The sequence below is a fragment of the Nyctereutes procyonoides genome, unplaced genomic scaffold (assembly GCF_905146905.1).
Source record: "Nyctereutes procyonoides isolate TBG_1078 unplaced genomic scaffold, NYPRO_anot_genome, whole genome shotgun sequence".
Lineage (NCBI taxonomy): Eukaryota > Metazoa > Chordata > Mammalia > Carnivora > Canidae > Nyctereutes > Nyctereutes procyonoides.
Window position 1 is genome coordinate 19,469,379 of NW_026575122.1, and position 24,345 is coordinate 19,493,723.

At 41.8% G+C, this 24,345-nt stretch overlaps 1 protein-coding gene across 2 annotated transcripts in view; it reads left to right on the forward strand.

Annotated features, from left to right (window-relative positions):
• Positions 1 to 22,359, forward strand: part of SLC10A7 (solute carrier family 10 member 7) — a 241,070-nt gene extending 218,711 nt beyond the window's left edge. For both annotated transcript variants that reach the window (XM_055336459.1, XM_055336458.1), the window contains 2 exons: positions 17,715 to 17,860; positions 20,057 to 22,359. In XM_055336459.1, the coding sequence (XP_055192434.1) occupies positions 17,715 to 17,860; positions 20,057 to 20,086 (176 nt within the window). In that variant the 3' untranslated portion in view covers positions 20,087 to 22,359. The remainder of the gene's footprint in view (positions 1 to 17,714; positions 17,861 to 20,056) is intronic.
• Positions 22,360 to 24,345: the final 1,986 nt, after the last annotated feature.

The following is a 24,345-nucleotide window of genomic DNA, read 5'->3' on the forward strand; positions in this document are numbered from 1 at the left end:
TAGCCATAAATATATTTCTGTCCTGCAGTTTGCTGCTAGAGTAAAGGTTCCATAATGAAAGGCATTTTGGGGACCATTTGATAGATTCTTAAAGATGCCACTGAAATTATAGACAGTAGATTTTAGTACTATGCTAAATGAAAGTGAGGGAGTATCTGCTATTTTGTACCATTTTCTGATCCATATAAAGAAAGAAAGAAAGAAATGAAGTTCTCAAAGTGATACACTTAGGTTCCTCAGAGGTTTGTGAATTATTTTGAGTTTTTGATTCTGAATTTGGTGTCTGAAAATCATTACTAGCATATCTAGACTTATATAATAAAAAAATTTAGGAAGTTCCCAGGTCCTAGGCAGCAAGTATGAAATTAAAGATAATAAAACCTCTTTGGTTTTTGGGTTTATTACCCTGACCCTCAGGTACCATTAATCTCAAAGATATGCCAGGAGATGTTCATCTGGAAGATTAGCGCCCTGATACCCTACATGCTTCTCCTTCTTCATGTTTCCTATGCCATAGATTGTCAAATGTATTTAACTACAACCTGCAGTTAGAAATAACATTTTATAGTGAGATCTAGGATGCATTGCCTGTTGTAAAAGGTTTACAAAATAATATGCACTCTTACTTTAGGTGATATACATTCCATATGTGATACATATGTGATACATTCCATATTCTATACAAGTGGTAGATAAAACCTATTAAATTGATGTGCAACTCATTAATGGGTCATAATCCAAAGTCTGAAAATTATTACCTTATACCTTCTTGGTGAGATTTTATCCTCTTCCTCAGATAGTTACCATGTAGGCTTTAGCTTCTACTGTCTTTTTTTATTTAAACTTTAACCCAAATTTCTGATACCATGTAGGAATCCAAGCTAAATTAAAACTCAGAACAATTCTTGATTTGTGGTTATAGGAGATCATCTGCATTTAGGTTTTATTAATATAGCTTATAGTACAGAGTTTCTACACCTTTTTTAATTTATTTTTTAATTGTGTCTCTATTCATCATGTTTTCAATAGTAGTAGGAATAATGATAACAGCTAACAGTAATTGGGTACTTAATAGGCAAATACTGTGCTATGTGCTTGTTACATGAAGTAATTTACTTGAAAATAGCTTTGTGTTCACAGTGTGGCATCACATATGTATGTACTAGTTAGGGCCAGTTGCTCCAATGGAAAATTCTCACCCAAGTGTTCAGCTACTATTTTATCAGAAAGGAAATACTCCAGAGGCAGCTCCAACAAATGCTTTTGTTATCTGTATCTTTCAACCAGAGATTTTTGCTAATCAGCATAATGCATTCTGAAATAGGTTTTTATTGATGAAATTACCGGCTTGTTACTTAGCATGATAAATGTAATGAATGAACTCTCACTGATATGTAGACTGCCTGAAAACTTTAGAGCTAATTCCTACTTTTTACAAAGAATCTAGTCAATCCAGTGGCTCGAATATGAAATCCTCAGGGCTGTGCTGGAGGCTCATCCCTGCATGGTTTTGTGCTCTTTTGCTATGAGGAGGACCTGTGGTTGCCTGAGGCTGACTGTAAGGGTCACAGAATCCTGCTCTAGAATGTTGCTGTGTGTGCTTTGAGAGACCGCATGCAAGGGGCTAGTGAGAGCAATTGAAAGGTCAGAATTGGAACTTTGAGTGGACAGGATAGGTTGTTTAAACTGTGTTTGTGTGTGACTACTAATATGTGTTCAGTTAAAAATACCTGGGTAGGGGGATCCCTAGGTGGCTGAGCGGTTTGGCGCCTGCCTTTGGCCCAGGGCATGATCCTGGAGACCCGGGATCGAATCCCACATTGGGCTCCCTGCGTGGAGCCTGCTTCTCCCTCTACCTGTGTCTCTGCCTCTTTCTCTCTCTGTGTCTCTCATGAATAAGTAGATAAAATCTTTAAAAAATAAAAAATAAATAAAAATACCTGGGTATGTGGCAGCTTGCTTTCATTCAAACCTGCTAGCCAGCTTATGGGGGTGTAGCCCATCTTCACCTACCTTAAAATTCTTTCTTTGGCCACTACACATCTGCCAGAAAGAATCAGAAACTTCTTCACGACAACCCTGGTATAGGTCACTTCCCAACAGTTCTTTACACACACCAGCTCACATTACTTTCACAATCACCCCATATAGGGAAAGTGAGGTTCCTAAGTGATAAGCAGCTTACCCGAGTCACATGACCCAGGTGGCAGAACCAGAACTCACACCAAGTCTGACTCAGCCACGTGCTGAACTGTGATGCGAGTTCTTCAGAAAGTTTTCTGCTCTAGTATCAGACCTGTGGTCCACTAGCAATACAAAATTTAGGCTAGATGATCTCTGGGGCCCTTCTTATTCTAACGTTATATAATTCTCTGATTTTGAAAGGTATTCAGCTTTAGAATCTTGAGCCTTTAGAGGGGTACCTTACGATCAATATTTCTCCAAGGATGGCCTTCTAAATTACAGCAAGTCACTTCCTTTAAAGAAACAAAAAAGGAGATGAATTGAATTCATCTGATTCAGAATTTTTAAGAATAAGCCCCTGGAGTCCAATTTTTGAAATATACCAAAAAAATAGTATTAAGCATCTGAAAGTTTAGAGCCACCATAATACATGCATCCAGAATCACCTCTTGGTTTCCAAAGATGGTGGCTCACCCGCCTAGGTCTTTAGGGAAGCTTTTGACCTAGCAGAGCATTCAGGCAAGTTTTGTGTTAGTGCTTTTTAATGATAGTGAAAACTAGTTTGGGTCAACTTGGCTTGGTTGATTTGGGGTCTTGTTTTGTTTGTTTGTTTGTTTGTTTGTTTTTAACTTTAGTCTGGCTATGATGTGGATACTTTTTATCTCTTTATTAGCCAAAAGGAGATACTTAGAACATAGATGCTCATGACATACTACAAAGTACCATTAAAAGATAACCAATAAATTTTAAAAATAACTCAGTAGGCTTGGATTCTGATTTCTCAGAATCACTTACCTGGTTCCACAGCTTCAGTCAGTATGTGATATTGTGGTTGTGTCTAGGAAAGATAAAAATTTACTTCTGTTTCTCTAATCTATACCTATATTTGTGCTTGAACTTCAAAGGTCTTTTGAGTTCCCTTTGCATCAATCTGGTTAAACCACAGCATTTAGATGTGGAAGCATGCCAGTATTTCACAAGGCATAGCCTGATCAAAGGAAAGCCATTCATTTAGTGCCTACCCATCACCCTTAACAGTCATTCCGAAAGTGAAGCTTTCTTTCTTTAAGCTAAGAGTAAAGTTTAGGCATGTTTAAAATAATTTCAGCATGTCTGGTATTTGAAAGTTACCCTTATATAAGTCCTTTCATGAAAGAAATATATAAAATCAGTGTAACTGATAGCATGGAAAGACTTTTAAAAAAGAAAGAAAAGAAAAGCACCTGGGTGGCTCAGTTAGTTAAGCCTCCAACTCTTGATTTTGGCTCAGGTCATGATCTCAAGGTCCTGGGATCAAGCCCTGCATCGGGCTCCCTGCTCAGTGGGGAATCTGCTTCTCTCTCTCCCTCTGCCCCTCTTCCCCTTGCTCATGCTTACTCTCTCTGTCTCTTCTCTCTCTCTCTCTCTCTCTCTCTCTCTCTGAAATAAATAAATAAATCCTTTTTTAAAAGAATTAAATTAAAATTTAAAAAGAAAGAAAAGAAACACAAGATAGAATCTCTGCTTTCCAGAAGTCAGCACTCTGAAAGGGACAGCAACCCAAACAGAACCGCAAGCACTTATCCATAAGCTGTAGACAGATGAAGGTTTTGGCAGCACCCTAGAGAGGAAGTCTCAGTTCCTGTGGCAATCCTCAGCAGTCACAAAAGCTTTAGGAATGCTTCAGACCTCACCCTGGATGATTTCAGTGGCAAGCCCCTTCCCTGTTCAGTCCTATAAACTACTGAAATCTGAGCCCCACAGTAGTATCTCATAATGCTATTTCTAACCATAATCATAACAATAATCACAATCATTTTGGGGGGTGCTGACTCTAGCCCAGGCACCGAACTACGTACTTGATCAACACTGCCTCACTAAAACCTCCAACTCTCCTCCAAGACAGTTATTTTAACCTCATTTTAAACAGATATGGAAACTTAAAGGTATAAGGGTTAGATCACCTGATCATATAGCTGACAGGCAGCATGGTCAGGATTTAAACCCAGGCCTCTGACATCAAAGACCAGGTCCTTTCCATCACATCACCCAGACTTCTAGAAATATCTAAGAATGGTGTGTTAGCTGTCTGCCTCTCGTTTAGCCTCAGTGATGGGACCAGAGCAAGAGGGGCCAGTGTGTACCTGCACCAGCCTCACGGCAGCTGATCTTGGCTTGCAGGGGCACCCCGAACTATGTACAAAATGCTTATCAAGCTGTAGGTCTCCAATGTCAATTTTTAGTGCATCAAGTTAGTGCAGACTTTTAATTCCCGAGCTTCATTTTTATTTCAAAGTAAAAACCACCCACCCACATAGTTAGAAGTAGCTCTAAGGAGGTTAATTTTACACATTAATAATCAATAATGTACCCAAAGTCATATACACTCCATGCTTCTGAAAGGGAAATGCCACAAGAAATGAGGAGAACACAATTATGGTGTTCTGGAGCTTGTCCATTCTGATGAGGCCTTTGCACATCCAGGAGAGCTGACAGCAGCCCATCTCCCAGTGCTTCCCGCTAGCTCTACACTCGCTGTCAGTTGCAGAGGGGTTTGGTCTTTATTATTATTATTAATATTTAGAAAGTTTGCCCGTAGCAGTACTAAAATGTGCATCACAGAACAACAGTTGTTTACTGTGTTTGAAGTGATGACTCTCACCCAGGAGATCTCATTCACTTGAAGTTCGTGTCTCTCAATCTCCACTTGCAAGCAGAGACCTGTGAATAACAATTGTCATTTCAGAGGTGCATCTCTCCAATTATTTATTTGGTCGTGTCTCTTCCCAGAAGTTCCCTTAATTGAATCAGACACTATAAACCAGTGTGCATGTATCTATTGACAGCCAGCTCTGTGCCTCTTTACAGCAAAGAACAAACAAGCTGCAAAACAAGGGGGATACCCACCACTTCCTTGTCCCCATCTACAGCCCCATCCAAACAACTCCAGCCAGAAATTAAAGTTAGCTGCCCACTTTTTTAATGCCATGGGGTACTCGGTAGGTTTTTGACAAGTTACCGTGTGGGCAAGAGGAGATATAAAATTGGACACAACTCAAAAGCTTTCTGGGCCCCAGGAAGCCAGCTCATTGGAATGTCATCTCCCCTGAAGCTAAGCACAGTAATGATGGCATGGCAGTGCCACTTCCCAGACCTGCCTTCGCTGCATGTTTGCTCTATGTAGTGGTACTCTCAGTACTATAATAACTAGTGTATCTAGTACTAGTGCTCTAGTACTCTAGTACTACTAGAACAAACTTTCTACGTATTAATAAAAAAACAAACCCTTCCGCACTGACAGTGGAAAACCAGACAGAAACCACTGGTGCCGATGAAAAGGTGCTTTTAAAACACAATTTACTTGATCCATTCATTTGCTCACCAAGTGTTTATTTAGTGCTTACTTGTATGACAGGCCCCGTTCCAGGCTCAGCAGTGAACAAAGGACAGAAAAGTTCTTGCCTTATCTAGCTCCCTTACCAGCAGGATTAAACAGACAAACACTTCATGTAACTATCCGATGATGATAAATGTCATACAGAAAGAGAGAATCATTATATGGGAAGGGGAAGAATGGGAGACTAGGAGTACCAGAGTGGAGGTGGGAAACTTTTAGACTTAAAGGGGGCATTGGATCAAAGTCCAGGAGGAACCAGGGAGTGAGCCATGTGGGCATCTAAGGCAAGGAGACTCCAAGTGAAGGGGACGGTGAGGGCAAAGGACCTGAGGCAACAGCGTGGTAGGCCAGCTGGAGGACAAGGAAAAGGCCAGTATTTGGAGAGGGCAGTGAGGAAGGGAGAGGCTGTAGGAGCCATGATACAAGGCTTGGGGAGGGGAATGAGTGAGGGAGAGGCTGTAGGAGCCATGGCACAAGGTAGTGGGAGAGGGGTGAGTGGTACTGTAAAAAGCTTGTTGGCCATTATAAGGACTAAACCTTTCACTCAGAATGAGAGGGGATGCCACTGGAAGGTTTTGGGTAGGCTAGTGACAAGATCCAACTTGCACTTTGAAAGGACCCCTATGGGGCAACCCCGGTGGCGCAGCGGTTTAGCGCCGCCTGCAGCCCGGGGTGTGATCCTGGAGATGCGGGACTCAATCCCGCATCGGGCTTCCTGCATGGAGCCTGCTTCTCCCTCTGCCTGTGTCTATGTCTCTCTCTCTCTCTCTCTCTCTCTCTCTGAATAAATTTTTTTTAAATCTTTAAAAAAAAGAAGAAGAAGAAAGGACCCCTATGGCTGCTGTGTTAAATAAAAGCCTGGGGTTGGATGGGCAGAAAGAAGGGGACAGCCCGTGAGGAAAGAAAGGCCAGTTAAGAAGCTTTACTCCAGGCAAGAGTTTAGGGTCAAAGTGGTAAGAGTAGCGGAAGTGGTATTGGATCCTGGACGTAATTCTGAACACAGAGCTTACAGGACTTCCTAATAAACTAGATATGCTTATAAGAGAAAGGGGAATTCAAGATATTCCAGGGCGTTTGGCCTGAGGAGCTGGAAGACTGGAATTGCCACTTACTGGATTAGAGAAGGTGGCAAAGGAACAGATTTTGGTGGTAGAAGGGGGATGCGGGGAAGTGTCAACAGTTCTGTTTTGAACATGTTAAGTTTGACATGTCTTCTCAATATCCAGTGGAGAGTTGGCCTTGTGAGTCTAGAATTTTCATCATATAGAGGTCATTTTAAGTTCGCGGGACTGGTTGAGATCACTAAGGAGGATGGAGATGGAGGAAAAAGGCACTCTGAGGACTGAGCCTTCAGGCACGTCAGAGGTTAGAGAGGATTTGAAGTTATTTTGATAATAAAATGATATGAAATTCTAAGTCAGCCAGACATATTGACATCCAAACTTGCAGGCCTGTATTCTTCTCCTGCCTCACAAGGCTAAAGTGAACATTGAATCAGAAAAGTCAATGTGAATACACTTTGAAACCTTAAGGAGTGGGCTCTCATGTATATGTGGTGCCCACCCCGTGCCAGGCACTGTGTCAGGCACATACGTGCCTTATTATCTCAGGTAAGCTTCATGACAAGCCCTGCTGTTATTAATCCCACCATCCAAAGTAGAAAACTCTGCTTCCGTGAGGTCAGATAACTCACCCCAGTTCACACTATGAGTAAACAGCAGAGACAGCACACGAGACCATCTGTCTACCTCCAGAATCTTCTAGAGTCCTCTTGCTCCCCCTTCTTACCAGAGCTGGCTTCTCAGCCCAGCTCACATTAGAATCACCTGAGAGCCAGCCATCCAAGAAACATGATGCCCAGACCCCTCCCCATTGCCATTAAGTTGGAATCTCTCAGGATAGATCCAGGCATCAGACGTCCTAAAAGCCACTCAGGTGATTCGGACGTGTAGCTGGGTCTGAGACATTAGACTGCTTTCTGTGTTGGTGTACGTTTATGCCCTACTGTGTTCCAGCAAGACTGCAACACAGGATGCTATCTACTCATTTGTTGATGAAAGTGGCCGCTTGTTTGTACTGACTTGTGAAAATCCACAGTTCTCTTAAATAGGTGAAGTACTCAGAGGTTAAGAAAAACTGAAGGGATTAGGAAAACATCACTGTGTCCAGAAATGGCTCCCAGGGCTTTCTCAATTCCTTCCTCTGCCTACGAACCTTCTAAATGAGACCGTAACTCCCCAATTTTTGTATCATTCAGAATAAATAAAGGGTGGAAGGGGGCTGGTAGAACATCACCTAGCCAAGTTAAACCACAGAAACCCAAGCTGACCTTTTTAAAACATGAATTTAGAGGGTCTAGGAGGCTCAGTTGGTTGAGTGTTCAACTTGTGATTTCAGCTCAGATTATGATCTCATGGGTCGTGAGATCAAGCCCTGCATTGGGGTCCACACTCAGCAGAGAGTCGGCTTGAGATTCTCTCTCTCTCTCTCTCTCTCTCTCTCTCTCTCTCTCTCTCTCTCTCTCCTGCGGCTCTTCCCCTCTGCGTGCTCTATCTCAAGTAAAGAAATCTTAAAAAAATAAAAATAAAACAGATGGATTTAAGGATAAATAGTGCTGATTTCTAATTCCTAAAGCAAAACTGCCTCATTCTTTTGTGTCAGGAGACATCTCTTCTGAGGTTTGATGTACATCATAAACGTGGTACCATCAAGACAAAAATTACCACCAGAGGGTGATTAATGGCCATGTTGACAAAACCAAAAATGTATATTAAAAAAACACTGTACAGTTGTGTCACAGCTTTCTCACATTTTCCACTTAATTAAGACGTGGAAGCCTTCTGGAAGTGCCACTATCTGCTATTAAGGGGATTATCAGTGCAGAATTTGAGGAGCACCAAGTTTAGAGGGTGGGAGTGGTGCACATGTCCCATCCATCAGCTTCTTTTTGCCTCGGACTTAAAAGTTTGAGTGTTTGTTTTTTTTTTTTTTCATTTATGTACAAACACATTTAAAAACTTCTAGAACATTAAACAAGGCTTTCCAGAGCCAGAGTTCAGTGAATTCTGTTCTGAACCAGGGGCCAGTTCTGTATTGATGATTGTGTTAAATATATTCTGATGACCTTGTGTTATTTTTGTCCTATGAAAGCCTCCATCTATTTTTGATGTTTCCTAGAAAAAGGAAAAAAGTAATCTCAGTGTACTTCCTGCCCACCTTGTCTCCATAAATCCAGTGACCCCTCCTGGAAGACACAGCTAGCATTTGAATGAAGGCTCTGTGGCTCAGTTCTTTAATTCATTCTTGAATTCCCTGCCTGCTAATTACCCCTACAACGCTGTCAGACAGGTGAAGGTGTACCTAATCTTCTGAGGCAGAAACCTTCAATTGGTAGAGTTAAATGTTTCATTGTCAGCATCTGGTGAGCCAGCTCAGGCCATTCATTAAACGTCTTTTCCAATCAGAACGTACCTGTTTCAAAACAGAAATAACACCAGCTGCTCATTTTGGTCTTTTCTTGCATCTTTATTTACATAAAACTTTCAGCAAAGTGATGGGCTTACAGCCCAGGTAACTGAAGACTAAAACACCATCTTTTATTTTCCTAATGGGCCACAAATGGTCATAAACCACGTTTTATTTGAAGCTAGTAAAAGGCCAACCCCATAAGCACCTTTGTTGAAAGGAGTACCTCTCTGTTCCTTTCATATTTTTTCTTGCGTAAATATTATCTTTCTTGGTTTCACTCTCTGTTTTCAGTGTCATTATTATCAAGCATCTCTTGTGTCTGGGGTCCCTAAGCACTCTGACGAATTAGCATTTCAGGCATTGCAGGCGCACAGCCTGGTTGAAGGCCACAGATTCTGGAGCCAGTCTGTATGCACATCCCAGCTTCCTCTGGTCACTAGCTGTGCCTGGCCTTGGGGAAGTTGGTACCTACTGCTACCTCAAGTTTCTCATCTGAGAAGTAGAGATAAGAATGGAAGCTTTAGGGACGCCTGGGTGGCTCAGTCAGTGAAGCATCTGCCTTCGTGATCCCGGCGTCCTGGGATTGAGCCCCCCACCCCCACAGTCTTGGGTTCCCTGCTCAGCAGGAAGCCTGCTTCTCCCTGTCCCTCTGCCCCTCACCCCTGCTTGTGCCCTCTTGCTCAAACTCTCTGTCTCACACTCTCAAATAAATAAATAAAATCTTAAAAAAAAAAAGAATGGATGCTTTACTCACAGTGTAGACATGAGGAGCAAATGAATTTATGTTTTGCACACTCTCCAAATGGAAGCCCCGTGTAACTATCATCTTCCACGATCTGATCCCCAGGAAGCCCCGTGTAACTATCATCCTCTACGATCTGACCCCCAGGAAACCCCATGTAACTGTCTTCCACGATCTGCATTCTGCCCTTACCAACATTCAAATGAAGACCAGAAACACCCATGAAGTCAGGTGTGGCTTCTGAAGTTCTATTTCCTAAAGCTTTTGGTCCCTTCCTCCTAATAATGGCCTTGGACATGTAGTTTGTCACCTTACACTTGTTCACTGCCTACTCTTCCAGGTCTTATTCTCCCTTTTGGATAAAAAATACATATTTTTTTGAGCTCTGCTGAAAGATAAATCTCTCAAGAAAGTTTTACATTAGAAAAGAAATCTGATATTTAAGGCCTTCCGCTGGACTGTAGAGGGGCGAGCGGTCAGAGAGCAGCATGAGCTCCTGAGAGGAGAGCAGAGGGGGTGTTTGAGGCCAGTTTGTGAGGCATGTTTGCTGACATCTCCTCTGTGGATCTTGAAGTCCCCATGCTATCTCTGGAGATAACCAGTGTGACAGTTTTCAGGCTTCTGAGGTTAGAAATTAAAATTCCATTTGTATCTGTTAAATTGGTGCAAGATTATCGTGTTTCTCTGCCAGAGGTCTAGCCAAGGGGGTTTGTCAGAGATCCCCTAACTGCCATTGTTGCCTTTGTATTCAGCAGTTTGGAAATGCTCAACATCTCTGTAGGTTCCATGAACCCCACACTGGGCACTGGGGAAACTGCTAGAGAGCTCATATTTGCACATATTATTCTATTGTACCTCATTTTGGATGACTCTCTATACAAAAAGGACAAAAAATGTTTTCTACTGTGTCTTGTAAAGCAACAATAGAGTTTCTGATGCTATGGTTGAGCCATATCAAAGATAATATGGCACGAGATTCCAGTTAAAATGGAATGACACGAAAAGAACAGGAAAGCGAGCAAAACGTAAATCATTGGCAAGAGTAAGGCAGCATAGTCCGCATATTAAAATACCTTGGAGAGTTTGAGCAAAAGACCATTTAGATGGGAGTGAATGAGAACAGATCACAGGATCTGTGACATCCTGTCCCCCTTCCTGAGGGAATCTGCAGGAAGTTGACTTGCCAGCCTTTGGAACATACCAGAATGGGTTTGGGAGGAGTCCTAGAATAGCCAGGATTATAAGCAGAATGTCATTCTGGGGGCTGTGCAGACTAAATAGCTCCTGCTCCAAAAGGCCATTCCTTGGGGTAGCTCTTAACTGATCCAGCAGACCTCTGAATGAGAGCAAGCCAAGCCATACCCATCCATCTAGAAGTAGGTGGCTTTTCTTTTTACCCTCACTAAAAGACAGACAAAAATCAGAATAACCCAGGTGTTCACTGAACCCATTTGCCTAACCACTGTGTTCCTAGACAGCTGTACTGCATCCTCTCACTGCCACGTGCCATGATGTTGTTATGGGGTGGACTTCACTCTTTACCTAGATTTGGCATGGTACTATCTTCTCTCTGTTAAGTGAGCAAGAGCATACACTCATTGAAGGCCTTGGGCAGGGGACGGTTACCCATGAATACACTGTTCCTAGAAGAGTGTCTAATGCATAATGGATGAACTTACTACTTACCAGACTCTGTGTATTATTTCACTTAGTGCTTATGTTAAAAAAAAAAATCCTACAAAGTAAGTACACTTTATAGATGTGAAAACTGAGGTTTAATAATTTGCCCAACCAAGGTCACACAGGTGGTAATTGGTAGACCTGGGCCTAACCCAGGGCTCTTTGACTCCTGTGTCTGTGTCAGGTTTCTTTTTCTTTTTTTTTTTTACCCTATGTCAGGCTTCTTGACTGCTACACTGACCTGCCTCTTGTAGGCGACTGGATATAATAGATTATGAATTGCTGCATGAAAATGACAGCTATATTACTAAAAATTAGCATGCTTTAGGTTATCCTAAGTGAAAGCCTTTTCTAACCAAATTCTAAAACCGTTGTTATACTTTATCCTGGCATCATGTTGTGCTCTAGAAATGGCATGTAATCGCTCCTTTGTTTGGTAATTGAGATAAATTAGTGGCAGTGAGTTTGACTTTCTGTGACTATTTGTTTCAAAAGAGAAAGACTCTGTGTGTGTGTGTGTGTGTGTGTGTGTGTGTGTGTGTGTGTGTGTGTGAAGCAGACTGAGACTGGCACTTAATGATGCTGGAGAAGAGTGTCTCTGTTCCTCAAACAGCGACTGCCTTCCTGGATTATGTTATGATTGGGGAGACCATCTATCCCAATGGCTTTTAAAGGCAAACATGGTCTTTTCTGGCAGAGTCACTGAGGAAGAGCTAAAATCCAAATAACAATGTGTGGGACATTTAGATAGTAAACTTATGGATGTTTCTAACTAAGAACAGACTAAACAAAAGCAAGAGATCACCATGACAACTGAGGAGAGGAGCAACTGGATTCCAGATTTGCCAGCAGCTCTCTCCAAAACTCAATGAGAAGTCTGAGAAAGCCTTTAAATGGAAAAGAAGTCCTGTGAATTCAGGCAAATGAACCCCTGAAAGACAGGAAATGATCCAGGTGATTGGAATAGACGTGATCTTAGCTATGTGGGCGTGTGAGTATAGTATCAGACTTCAAAGGACTCAGTGTTTTTCAGTATATTTCCTCTCCTTTTCCACACTTCAGTACTCCTTTCAAATTCTGTTCCTCGGTCAGTCCAGTTTCTTTCCTTCCTGCCACAGCAAATATATTTTATCTCAGGAAATACGGTCCTCTCCCCAAGAGGTGTGTGGAGGCTTTCTCTCTGCAATCTAGCAGAGCAACTAGTGTTTGTTCTGAATCCTGGGCTTTTTAAATAGGAAACATTACATTAGTACTGATTCTTAAATAATCAGTCATTTCTTAGGTAGCAGTCCTGTGCTTAAATACTGCAGGAGATTAAAGAAAAAATGTAATAATTTTGCCTATGTTCAGGGGAAAAGAAAACCTACCAAAGAAAATAATGCCAAAGAAAATAATGGCAGCATGAGCAAATGCTACAGTTCCTGATGCCAGGAGGAAGAGCGACTTCTTTCCTCAAAAGAGGAGGAAATCAGTAGAGAGGCCACCTTCAGGGTAGAGATAGAAAGCTGAGCCTGAATGAACCCACAGGATTTAGGCACACAGGGAGAAAGGGCAAAATCAGGCTCAGCTTTTACAAAGACAGGAAAGTGCTAGACCTGAGCCAGTGACAGCAGTTGGCAGTGGAAAGTTTGGTTTAATGGAGTTGGCACAGCTCAGTGATTAAAAGTAAATACGCTGAGATCCAATTCCGCCTCTACTGAAACGCATGATGCATGGTGTCAGGCAGTCACTTCACTGCCCTAAACCCCGGTCTCCTTGGGCTTTAATGGGAAAATCGCCCCTACTTCACAGGGCTGATGTGAGGATTAAATGAGATAATGCAGGCAAAGCACTTAGCATGCAGTAAGCACTTACAAAATGGTGGCAGTAGGCACTGTTCTTTACTGAAGTTGAATAGGTAGAGAATGTGATGAATGGGCACTGGAAAGTCATTGTAATTCTTGAGCAGGGTACTGGTTTTAATTAATGTGGGTTTGGGGAAGATTAGTCTCCCCGTGGTTTGGAGGATTGATGAAGGAAGAGTCCGAAGACGGGGTTGTGTCAGGAGGCCGTAAGAGTCATCTTGGCTCAATTTTATGAGGCACTGAATTAGGCAGGTGGAAGTGAAAGCTAAGGGGGACAGGAAGTGGCAGATGGAGGAAAGAACCTACAGAACTCAGTGACTTGATCAAGGAGTAAGGAGACAGATGGAATTCATCAAAGATAATCCCGAAACTCTGAGTCCTAGAAACTGGGTGAGCCAGTGACAGAAGGGGTTACACCCGCTATGTTATCACTCATCCCTCTGATGGCGGAAAGCTGAAGTATCAGGGCAAGAGCTACCAGCAGGTGAGCAGCAGGAGGGCAGGGACCTTGGCAGTGCTACTGACCTTATATTCCTAGCAAAGAGAACAGTGCCTCCCCTACGGCAGAGGCCCAAAAGGTGATTTTTTTTTTATTGTTATTTATTTGTTCATGAGAAACACAGAGAGAGGCAGGGACACAAGCAGAGGGAGAAGCAGGCTCCATGCAAGGAGCCCGATGTGGGACTCGAACCTGGGAATCTGGGATCACACCCTGAGCCAAAGGCAGGGGTTCAACTGCTGAGCCACTCAGGCATCCCTCAAAAGGTGATTTTTAATAAAACGGATGGATGGATAGTTGGATGGATGGATGGATGGATGGATGGATGGTGAAAACATGGCGTACCCACAAGTGAACTAAACAGTGATGTGAAGTAGATAGTTTTTATATTACGAACAATAAACCAGCCTTCAGCCTTTGGTGTGGGTTAAATAAAAGTCCATATTTTAAAAAATAAATAAATAAAAGTCCATATTTAATCTAGTAAGAAAAATGTTTCTCAAGGAAAAATCAAAAACTGTCCATCCAATAGAAAGTACAAACTCTTACAACTTGAACGTTGATACAAAGGGAATTTTCTAATTCAGAGAACATAAAATAAACATATTTAAAATAGGGAGAAAAAAAAACTTGTTCTTGTACGTATTGTTTTATCCTTTCCGTCCTGGGTATAGGATAAAAGAAACTCCTTACTTGCTTGTTAGAAGAAGAAAGCTCTCACTTGAAGTTCCTAGTTGGCAGATGTCAGTTGAAAGCTCTGCTTATGGAATATGCTGCAGTGTCAAACTCTGTTGGATAATTTTTGACGAATGTGTCATGTGTGACATGGAAATATGGCATGCTGTACATTACTGATTTCCCAAGTGTTTGGAGCAGGTAGTAATGTGCTGGGAAAGTGCTCTTTATCTATCCGCACAGTGTACTTGTGGAGCAATGGGGAAATGCTTTTGGTGGAAATTACTTTAGTCAGAAAAAGAATCCATTTACAATATGCGCCTTCTAACATCTTTCAGACAATGCATTGTATTAAAGAGGCATTTTTTGATTAATGTTTTATAAACATTTTTCAGCATGACAGCTTAAAGCCCCTGTAAAATTGTAAATGCGTGCATAGTGTTCACTTCCATAAAGTCAAATGCCATCTCATAAAGTCTAGTTGGATCCTGTCAACCATGGTGACACAGAATCAGTACCTGGGAGCATTAAAATTAATTTGCTTCATTTATATTACTGCAGTGATAGCAAGATGAAAAGAGTCCTATATTTAAATTTTACTTTAAAAAGAAAACTCTTTCTAGTAAGTTTGTTTGCTTTTTTAAATTATTGCCATTTTTTCTCCTACTTAAAGAATGTAGTAAAAACGGAGTGATAGTCTGCACAGTAAATTTAGGACGGGGTCTGGAAAAATACAGATCCCTTCATTTGACACCCTCCTTTTGAGCACCTCCTGTCTGCTCAAGATGAAGAAGAAGTAGCTAGTGTTAGTAAGTGCAGTGAGCACTGGGCTGGAACGTGTCACAGGTTGGGAAGCATAGAATAGAAAGGGCCTGATGGCCAGCATGGGACCTTGAGGATGGCATCCCAGAGGAGGCGACCTAAGAGCTGAGGGCCAGAGGAGTGGGTGAAGCAAGACGCAGGTGGTAGGCATTCTAGGCCAGAGGAGCTCATGTGCAAAGGCCTAGTAGCCACACAGCACTACAGAGGGAGGGCTGGGGAGGAAGCACTGCAGGAGGAGAGGGAAGAAGCAGGAGACATGGGGGAGGGAGGCCAGACAGGAGGGTCCTCATGCACCACACTTAGAAGTCACCCCTGGGCCATAGGCTCCTGAGGGTTTGACATAATCCGATTTTGTGCTCACTCTGGCCACAGAGTGAAATACCAAATTTTTACAAAAGGATTGGTGACATAATAAAATGGATTATTTATGATGAATGGAAGATGGTAATACTTCTCTGATTAAAAAAAAAAAAAGATGTTTCAGAAATCACAAGAGAACCTGTGGCTTATTTTTAACCTGATTTCACACGCACTCTGCGACAGGACCAACCCAAAGTCAGAGAGACTGGTGTGGAGACTGTGTGGGAAAGCAGTTGAGAGCCGACCGCCCCGAAGGAAGCTTATGGGGGGGAGGTATGAGGGTCACAGGGGTGCCCAAGAAGCCACTTCATGCAGGGTCGGGTCACATTCTGCTCCTGGCACGCCTCGCCTTTTACAGAGCAGTTCATCAGGTCCGGGAGTGGCGCCTAAAGGAATGAATAATCCAGCTGTTGATCAAGTGAGTGAGGGGAATGAGAAGTGGCGCGTGACATAAGCTTCTGGAAGAAGAGCTACCGCTGGTTTTCTGACTGGACTTGAAGATCACATTTTGCCAAATTCACTGTCTTGCAGCCAGTTTTTTGCTCAAAAAAACTTCGGGGCCGGGTCAGCTCGCTGAAGAATGACGCAGAGCCCAAGGTTTTGCCAGGAAAGGCTCGAGTGATGCAGCCCAGCAGCCACGGTCCCCAAACTTTGCGTCGGAAACTCTCGTTCTCGTCATTTACAGGGACAGATACCTCTGTATTTCCATCATTTGTTCCCTCCAGCCCCACTTTGAATCCGCCCTCATCCTCCCGCTCCTGAGCATCGTCCCTTTGGGCCAAATCGCCTTTCCTGCAAACAGGAGGAGAACGATCAGGTCTTCTTTTCTCATCACAATAACTTGCCCGGATCATAGTACCAGATGCTGCTTTTCGCCTGTCAACTGATTAAGTGTATTACTTTTTAAAAGAAAGCTCTTTTGTTTGTTATATTAGAAGACAGTGCAAAAATCTAAACGCGTACTTTCGAAGCTTTGAGAGGGAGATTGGGGACGAGTTAAGTGTTTTCAGTTTACGGCAGTGATTTGTGAGGCTATGAAAAAGAAAGCGGCTATGAAATACATTTCTGCATAAAGGTTTGAAATTTATTAGAAGGTAAAAATAATTGAAAAAGCAGAGCTTTCCTCGGTGGGTTATAATAAAAAAGTTATTTATGTGCCATCATGGTGCATGTTTAGGAGCTTGGGTCCTTTTCAGAGGCTGTTCTCAAAGAAACAGGAAGGGAGCTAAGCTATCAAAGCTTATCCACTGGAAAAGCTGACAAACAGACTCAGTAATTCTGACAACTGGGCCGTATTAAAACAATTGGTAGTAAGAGTCAAATTGCCAGTGTCTGATTTCTGTTATAAAAGCTTAATAGGTATACACTATAGGCAGCTGTTTATAAAATCTGCAGACCTTGCCCTCGGTATAATGGACTCAGGAAGTAGTATCCATTTACCTGAGTTCCACTAAGACCCTCACTGGAGGGTTTAAACATTCAGCACCAATCTTAGAATTCACCTGCCGTATACAGTATATACCGCTTTGAGATCGTTGGCCGAAAGAGAAGGTACGAAGCCTTTATTAATGTTCATTTAGTGAAAGTACCCTCCCACTTATAATGGTGCATATCATATATTATCTTACCGTGTCCTTTTGACTGTCAAAAGTGAACTTTGGGACTTTGAAGTGGTGCCAGGCAGGCCTCCCTAAAGACCGGCAGACTGTTTCCCTGCTAAGCAAGAAAAGATCCATTTTGAATCTCCTCGTTTCTCCTATTTTTCATCTTTCTGAGAAGCAGCTCTTCTCTCTCCTCCTTGGTAGATAGGCTGCTAATTTTCAGGGAGAATTATTGGTGCCTTTCAACACTGACCACCTTTTCAGCTTTAACTGGTTCTAGGTAGAACTTGGAGTTTTATGTAGTGAAAGGAAGATGCGAAGATGTGATGACTCTGTTGAGACGTTCCCTGTGAATACATTCAGAAGGAAAGATAGTGCAGAGTTCCAGGTTTAATGGAGAGTGTCTGTAGTTTGATGACAAACGGAATTTGCCTCCAGGTTTTCTGTCTTCTTTGTTCATCAGGGATTCCAATGCTGAAGATTGTGTTTGCAGGCCATGAGCACCTCTCCCTGATATCCGTGCCCTTGCTCATATACCACCCAGTTCAGATCCTTCTGGGAAGTGTGTTGGTGCCAACGATAAAGTCTTGGATGGTGTCGAGGCAAAAGGTGAGACTCTGGAAAGATCTCAGTTGAATGCAAATCAAATTGAAATACTATTTCTGCATCTTAGCTGTTCATATACTTTAACTTTTGCTAGCATATTCTGATTTTCTTAACTAATCACAATAATAATGATGCATAGATCCATTTCTTGAGAAGGAGGACTGAGGGAGGGTTACATGTTTTGTATTGTTGTAAAAGTACAACTATACTCAAAATGCAGTTTTCAAAAGCTTTTTTTAAAAAATCTGCTTGTATTGCAGGGCATATTGCAATGGGGTAGGGGTGAATATACTTAAAATATCTGTATCCCTCCTCTCAGATGTACACTTTCTTTCCCCCACCCCATCTTTCATGTGTCCTAACTTCACATGCCTCTGTAAATATGATAGCACCTGGCTTTATCTAAAATGTCGAGTTTATTTTTAACTTCCCAGACACCTAATAACTTCTTTCCACAGCAAAACTATGTATTTGAACATTTAAAAAAATTAATTAGCAAAGGAGCCCACATGATGTCAGTTTCACTACACTTAGCTCAGAGTCTTGTAACTTATTTGATATCTATAGATTTGATTTCCTAAACTATCAGCCAAAACAAAATTAGTATGATTCATACAAAGCTTAGATGCTGCGTATACCATCTAGGTACCCGTAGGGCTGGCTCCTTCCCATCAGCTCAGACCTTCCAAGACTTCTCGGAGCCTATACACAAGGTGGCAGCTGCTATCAGAAGAGTAGGAAAAAGAGACAGCCAATGGCAGGGGAGTGCCCTAGGTTCCCAAAAATGGAATAGATACACTACCCCTATTGAGCTCTGTGTGTGCCAAGCACATCCCAGTTGCTACTTGGTTCAGAGTGTGGACCTTGAGCCAACCTGCGGCTCAAGGTGACCTTGGGCCACCTCCTCTCTGGATGATCTTGGCCACATTGTTTCATTTCTAGGTACCTCAGCTTCTGCCACTCTGAGACTAATGATAATATCTGCTCTTTAGAGTTACAGAGGATTATATGGCAAGTGTTTGATAAAAGCTAGCTCCTATAATTATTATTGTCATTGCTGTTCATTACTATCTACAACACTGCTTCTAGCAAGCTCTGCTCTTGCCATTGTGCAGCTTACAAAGGAGGCTCAGGGAGTCAAGCAACTTGGCCAAGGTTATATGGGTGGGTTAGTCAGTTCTAGAGTGAGGACTCTATAATCTATAATAGACCCTATATAATCTATAATAGACTCTATAATAGACCCTGGTCTATTTGACCCCCAGAATCCTTCCCTGATACCACATGGACATTCTAGACAGAAACACAGCATTGTTTTAAAACAATGAAAAGGAGTACCCTAGGTCAGTCCCCAGTATCCTACCCGAAAAAGTTACATTTCCTAGCACCTTCATTTATTTTGTCACTTACCAGAATGCTAGCAGTTACCACCATTCCCTACCAGGTACGGCTCTGGGCTCCAGCCCACCCACTCAAGAGTTGGTAGAGGAGCCATTTAGTGCCTTTTTATTTCTATTACTATTTATCCCTTTTGAAAACTTCCATTTATATTTCTCAGTATATATGTGCACTGCTGGTCAGATTTTATACACATAAATTGTGACAAAGAATGAAGAAAATTATCTGAAAATCCTAATATTCTGTCAAAAATACACAGTCTTAGTGAACAACAAATTAAACAGATGAAATTTTCCTCTAAATGTTTCAGTGCTCTGGGATTTATCCTGCAGAGTAACAGAAGCATTTCCAAAGGGAGGCTAAATTGGACAATGCTGTTCATTATCCTTTCGCACAGAAACCACTCCAAACCAGAGAGGTGTTGGCTACCTGAAAATAATTCAGACGTAGAATTTTGCCCATCTCATTTGACCACAAAATAAATACAAACTGTCAATCATGAGGGTATCCATGAATATCTCTTCTGCTTTACAAATAATACTGACTGAGACCCATGGCCACCATCCAGTATACAGTGAGATGATATGAATAGCCAGGTCAGGCTGGAGGAAGTCCACCAGCCAGTGAAGATCTGCCAGCAGGTGAATCTGTGTGTGGATCCAGAGTTTGGATCATTGGTTATGTAATGCTATCAGGTGAGCTTCGTCTTCCTTCTAATAGCATAAATTCTCTGGTGTTAATTGCTGCTTTCATTTTGTTCATACTGTCCAACTCTGAACGTCATGTTGTCCTTTCTTGTAGGGAGTAAAGTTGACGAGGCCAACAGTATAACAAAGGAGGCACCCTTTATGCAGCGATGTATATATGTACAGGATTGTACATACCAACAGTTCTGAAGACTTGTACTTGTGAATGTTGCTTCGATGCATATTTTATTTTTTTACACAAAAATATGATATAACAGTTTAAGTGCCTTAAAATGTATTTGACAGGAGCGTTATTTCCAAAACCTACTTTGTTGGGTTACTGCCAGGGGTGGTACTGTATTTTGGAGTGGTTTGAATTTTTTTTTTTTTTTTACCGACACAGGAAACCGTGATCGTGACAAAAAGCAGACATGCTTTCCTCGTACCACCTTTGGTGCAGTACAACTCTATACTAGTTACTGTGCTGTTTGAAATGAGGTCACACCATCAGGAAAAATGCCCTTCTGATGACAGTGAAAACTTCCAAAGTCTTATTCATGAATACTTTGATTTACTGTGTGATTCTTTGTTTCTACATCTGTGACATGCCTCTTCCTTATCAACTCAGCAGGGGTCATAGATTGAATAGATGCTGAAAGGCATAAGTTATCTGCATTTCTTGACATCGTTTTTTTTAGACATTCCTTCAAATAGTTTCCACACAGAAATTCCTCAGTCCCATTATAAGAGATTGTGGTGTTATATGTCTTAAATTTATTATAAGCTGCTTCAAAGAAAGAGCCTGATGTTTGAGTTATAAGGAAGTGAAGTTTTGAGGTAAACTACAGGACTTAGTATTCAGGATTTTTAAAATTATAGTTCATGCATTTTCCCTTTATCTGCCATGATTTCTTTCTTACCTGTTTTCCAGCATACTTGCAAACTCGTAAGCACCAAATGTGAGACATAAAAACGTTACAGTTCGTTTGAGAACAGCAACAATTAATGATGGATTATATTCACATTCCACAATGGAGACCAAAATTTTTTCTTGTTGCACAGATGTCTGAGCACAAATTGCCCCTTTTAGCCAGAAGCAGCCTGTTTCATCCTTGAATTAAACACACTTAAGGCACTTGAGACAAGTTATTAATGAAAATTTCCTTGGCAGATTTGACAAATGTTTGCAGCAATTTTTCAAAATTAAATCATATTGTTCTTATGAATAAATAAAAATAAAAAGGTCATGGACACAAACAAATGTTACATATACACATTCTGTCTAACCAGATGGGAAGAAAAATGGGCACAGAAAATGCAAAACCATCCATTCACCAAAATATCAAATAAAATGAGTCCCCAGTTGGGCACCAGCTTTCAAAGGAATATTCAACGTGTGCTTCTACTGTGGCTGGACAACCTTGCACTGGACCCAAAGAGAGAATAAAGCGATATGTAGAATTAGAGGACAATTTTCCCGTTTCCTGCACAGCATTCCGCACGGCCTTTCTTGATTTGACAGACAGTATTGGAATCCTGGGTCACACTGAGGCTGACTCTGTCCTCAGCAGCTCTGTTGTTATTTGGTCAGCGACAAAAAAAAATCATTCCTTAGGAACCTGCCAGGGTTATCAGTAATGTGAATTTATATTATTGTCACTACCAGGTCTCATGTCGTGTTACTTCTGACCATTTCAATATTACTGAACCTCATAAATTTCTTTTTTTTTAAATTTTTTTTACTTTTTGTTTATTTATGATAGTCACAGAGATAGAGAGAGGCAAGGCAGAGACACAGGCAGAGGGAGAAGCAGGCTCCATGCACCGGGAGCCCGACGTGGGATTCGAACCCCGGGTCCCCAGGATCGCGCCCTGGGCCAAAGGCAGGCGCTAAACCGCTGCGCCACCCAGGGATCCCAATGAACCTCATAAATTTCACAAGAGTTATCCTCAGTGTAAATTTTAGGGCTAGTGCCAGACTCTGCAAAAATCTGTGATGAACAGGCAGTTTGTCAAGAATTTCACCTATGTTTGAAATTCCAGTAATTTTGCTTGGTACTTTTGATGCTCACAAATGGAGCACAGAAAGGTTTTTTTCACATTTTGTTCCTACAAGCTTCTTTGAATTTCAGAGGAAATGGGATTATTTGTCCATCTGTCTGAGCTATAAAAATCTTTCTCCCTAGCATTAGAATACTGAATTTTTTTCTCCCCAACTTATCTACCTCTATTGTCTAACACCTACAATAGGTGTGATTATGGGATAAGGTTCAACTGAAAATGCTATAACATTTTATTTTTTGCTTTAAAAGATGTGTTTTGTTTCAAATATCTCTACATAGTCATTTTGGTGGCTTTAGTGATACGCTTATGCCTATTTCTTTTTTTACACAAATACTATGGCATATTTTTCCATAAAGAATAAAAATTTTTAAATCAAAATTTAGTTGTATGGCAGATGATTTTGGGTTTTATTTTGACTAATCATTTTTGTTGAGTAGGTGGTTCTGACTACGGTCAGGCTTTACATTGTTGGATGGGGGGGGGGGGAGTTTGGTATGGTGGTTTGGTTTGTCACTGGTGTGGGAGGGTGTTGGTGGGGGTCGCTGGGGGAATACTTGGTGGTTGGAGTGTATGGGGGGGGTGGTTTGGGGTGTGGGTTTGGGTTGGTGTTGGGCGTTGAGGGTAAATGGGGGGAGGGGCGAAGGGGGGTATTTCTGGGGGTTGGGGTTTTTGGCGTTAAGTGGAGGGGGGTTTTTAGTTTCTATAAGCTGGAGATTGGTCTGTGGGGTGTGGTGGAGTTTGACCATTTTGTGGGTCATTTGGTGGGGGGTTGTATTTTTGGGGTGGGTGGGTGGATGTTGGGTTGTGGGTTTGTAGGCGAGGTGGTTTTTTATTATTTTTGTGGGAGGATGTTTGACTATTGAGTTAAGGTGGAGGTGCGGGGTTAATGTGGGCTATTGTGGATGATGAATGCCTGATTAGGCGCTCTAGTGGGAGATAGGTGGATGGTCTGGTCTCTTTTGATATCATCTGTGGTTAAATACACATAAGCTTCATAATCTTATAGGTGTCCATATCATCAGTACCCCCACTGTGGCATCACGTTAAAATCCAAAATTAGCCCTTGCTTTTTCGTTAGAGTTGTTGAGAACCAAAAGAGAAACTGTACCCAATAGTAGGCACCAGACTGAAGTGATCTGAATGTTAGGCACCCTTGTCATATTTTCTAGGGCTATAATGATGAAGCCTTAAAACATCCTTTCCAAACACAGTGTTTCTGTATGAGTGCCTTACCTTGTGTAGAATTCCACAAGGAATTCTATGTTCTTCTTCAGCTGTCTTCTTGGCTTAGCAGTGCTCTTCTCCCTGGCAGGCAGTTGGGCGTGCCACCCCCTTCATGAGGCTTTTCTACCCAGCCCCCCAGCCATTCCAGACCTGCTCCCATGACATACACTTCAGGCCTTCTGAAACCTTTGCACTGTATAATCATTACTTTGCATTTGTCTCCCACAGTGTGGCCCTCCCTCGTTTCTGTGTCTCTGCAGTGCCTAGCACAGTGCCTGACTCAGAGCAGTAACCAAAAAATGCATGTTGATTTTCTCAACTGTGATCTTGATAGGTAGGACATGAACTTTCAAAGTTATGAGAGAGCTCTTCCCTACATACAGATCATTACTAATATACAAGGAAAACTTTTTTACTGCTGTTCCTATGCTGAATAAAACTGGAGCTGCCTTGTGCTACTCAGAGAGATGCATTACTTCATAGCTGTGTAAATATTAACTCTCCAAGGTGACATTGCAGGTGTGATAAGCGAACAATTTTCATCTTCTATGCTTTGACAGGACAGTAAACCCTCAATAATTCAGGCTAAATCAGGTTGGGTCGATCTGAATTAGTGAATACTTTATATGCATAAAAAATAAAGAGTGGCCCTTATGGAAGTGTTAACATACTATAAAGAGCAGATACAGATTATTATGGTGATCATCCTATCACTGGTTTGTATATAGACATAGTTGAAAGGTCTTATAAGAGTTTATTCTCCCCTAGCAAGCCAACTAATCTTATTTACACCTTAGGACAATTTTTCAAATGTGAGTAATATATAACCTCATTTAAAGGGGAAAACATTTCTCATAGACGCTGGGAAACATCTCCAGAGCCAATTCTGAGAAACCGCATTAAACAGTAAATGACCATCACTAACAATCCATCGGGCCCATGTGCTTGTGAACATGGGCCAGGACGCGACCCATGAAATCACAGCACCATGCTGAGTCATAGATGGTCCTCTGGATGATTTCAACAACTCAGAAATTCCAAGCAATCAGAAGAAAGGGGCCTAGGGTTTCTGTGACACCAGGCCTCAGAGTCTGCTGATACGAAAAGACAACACAC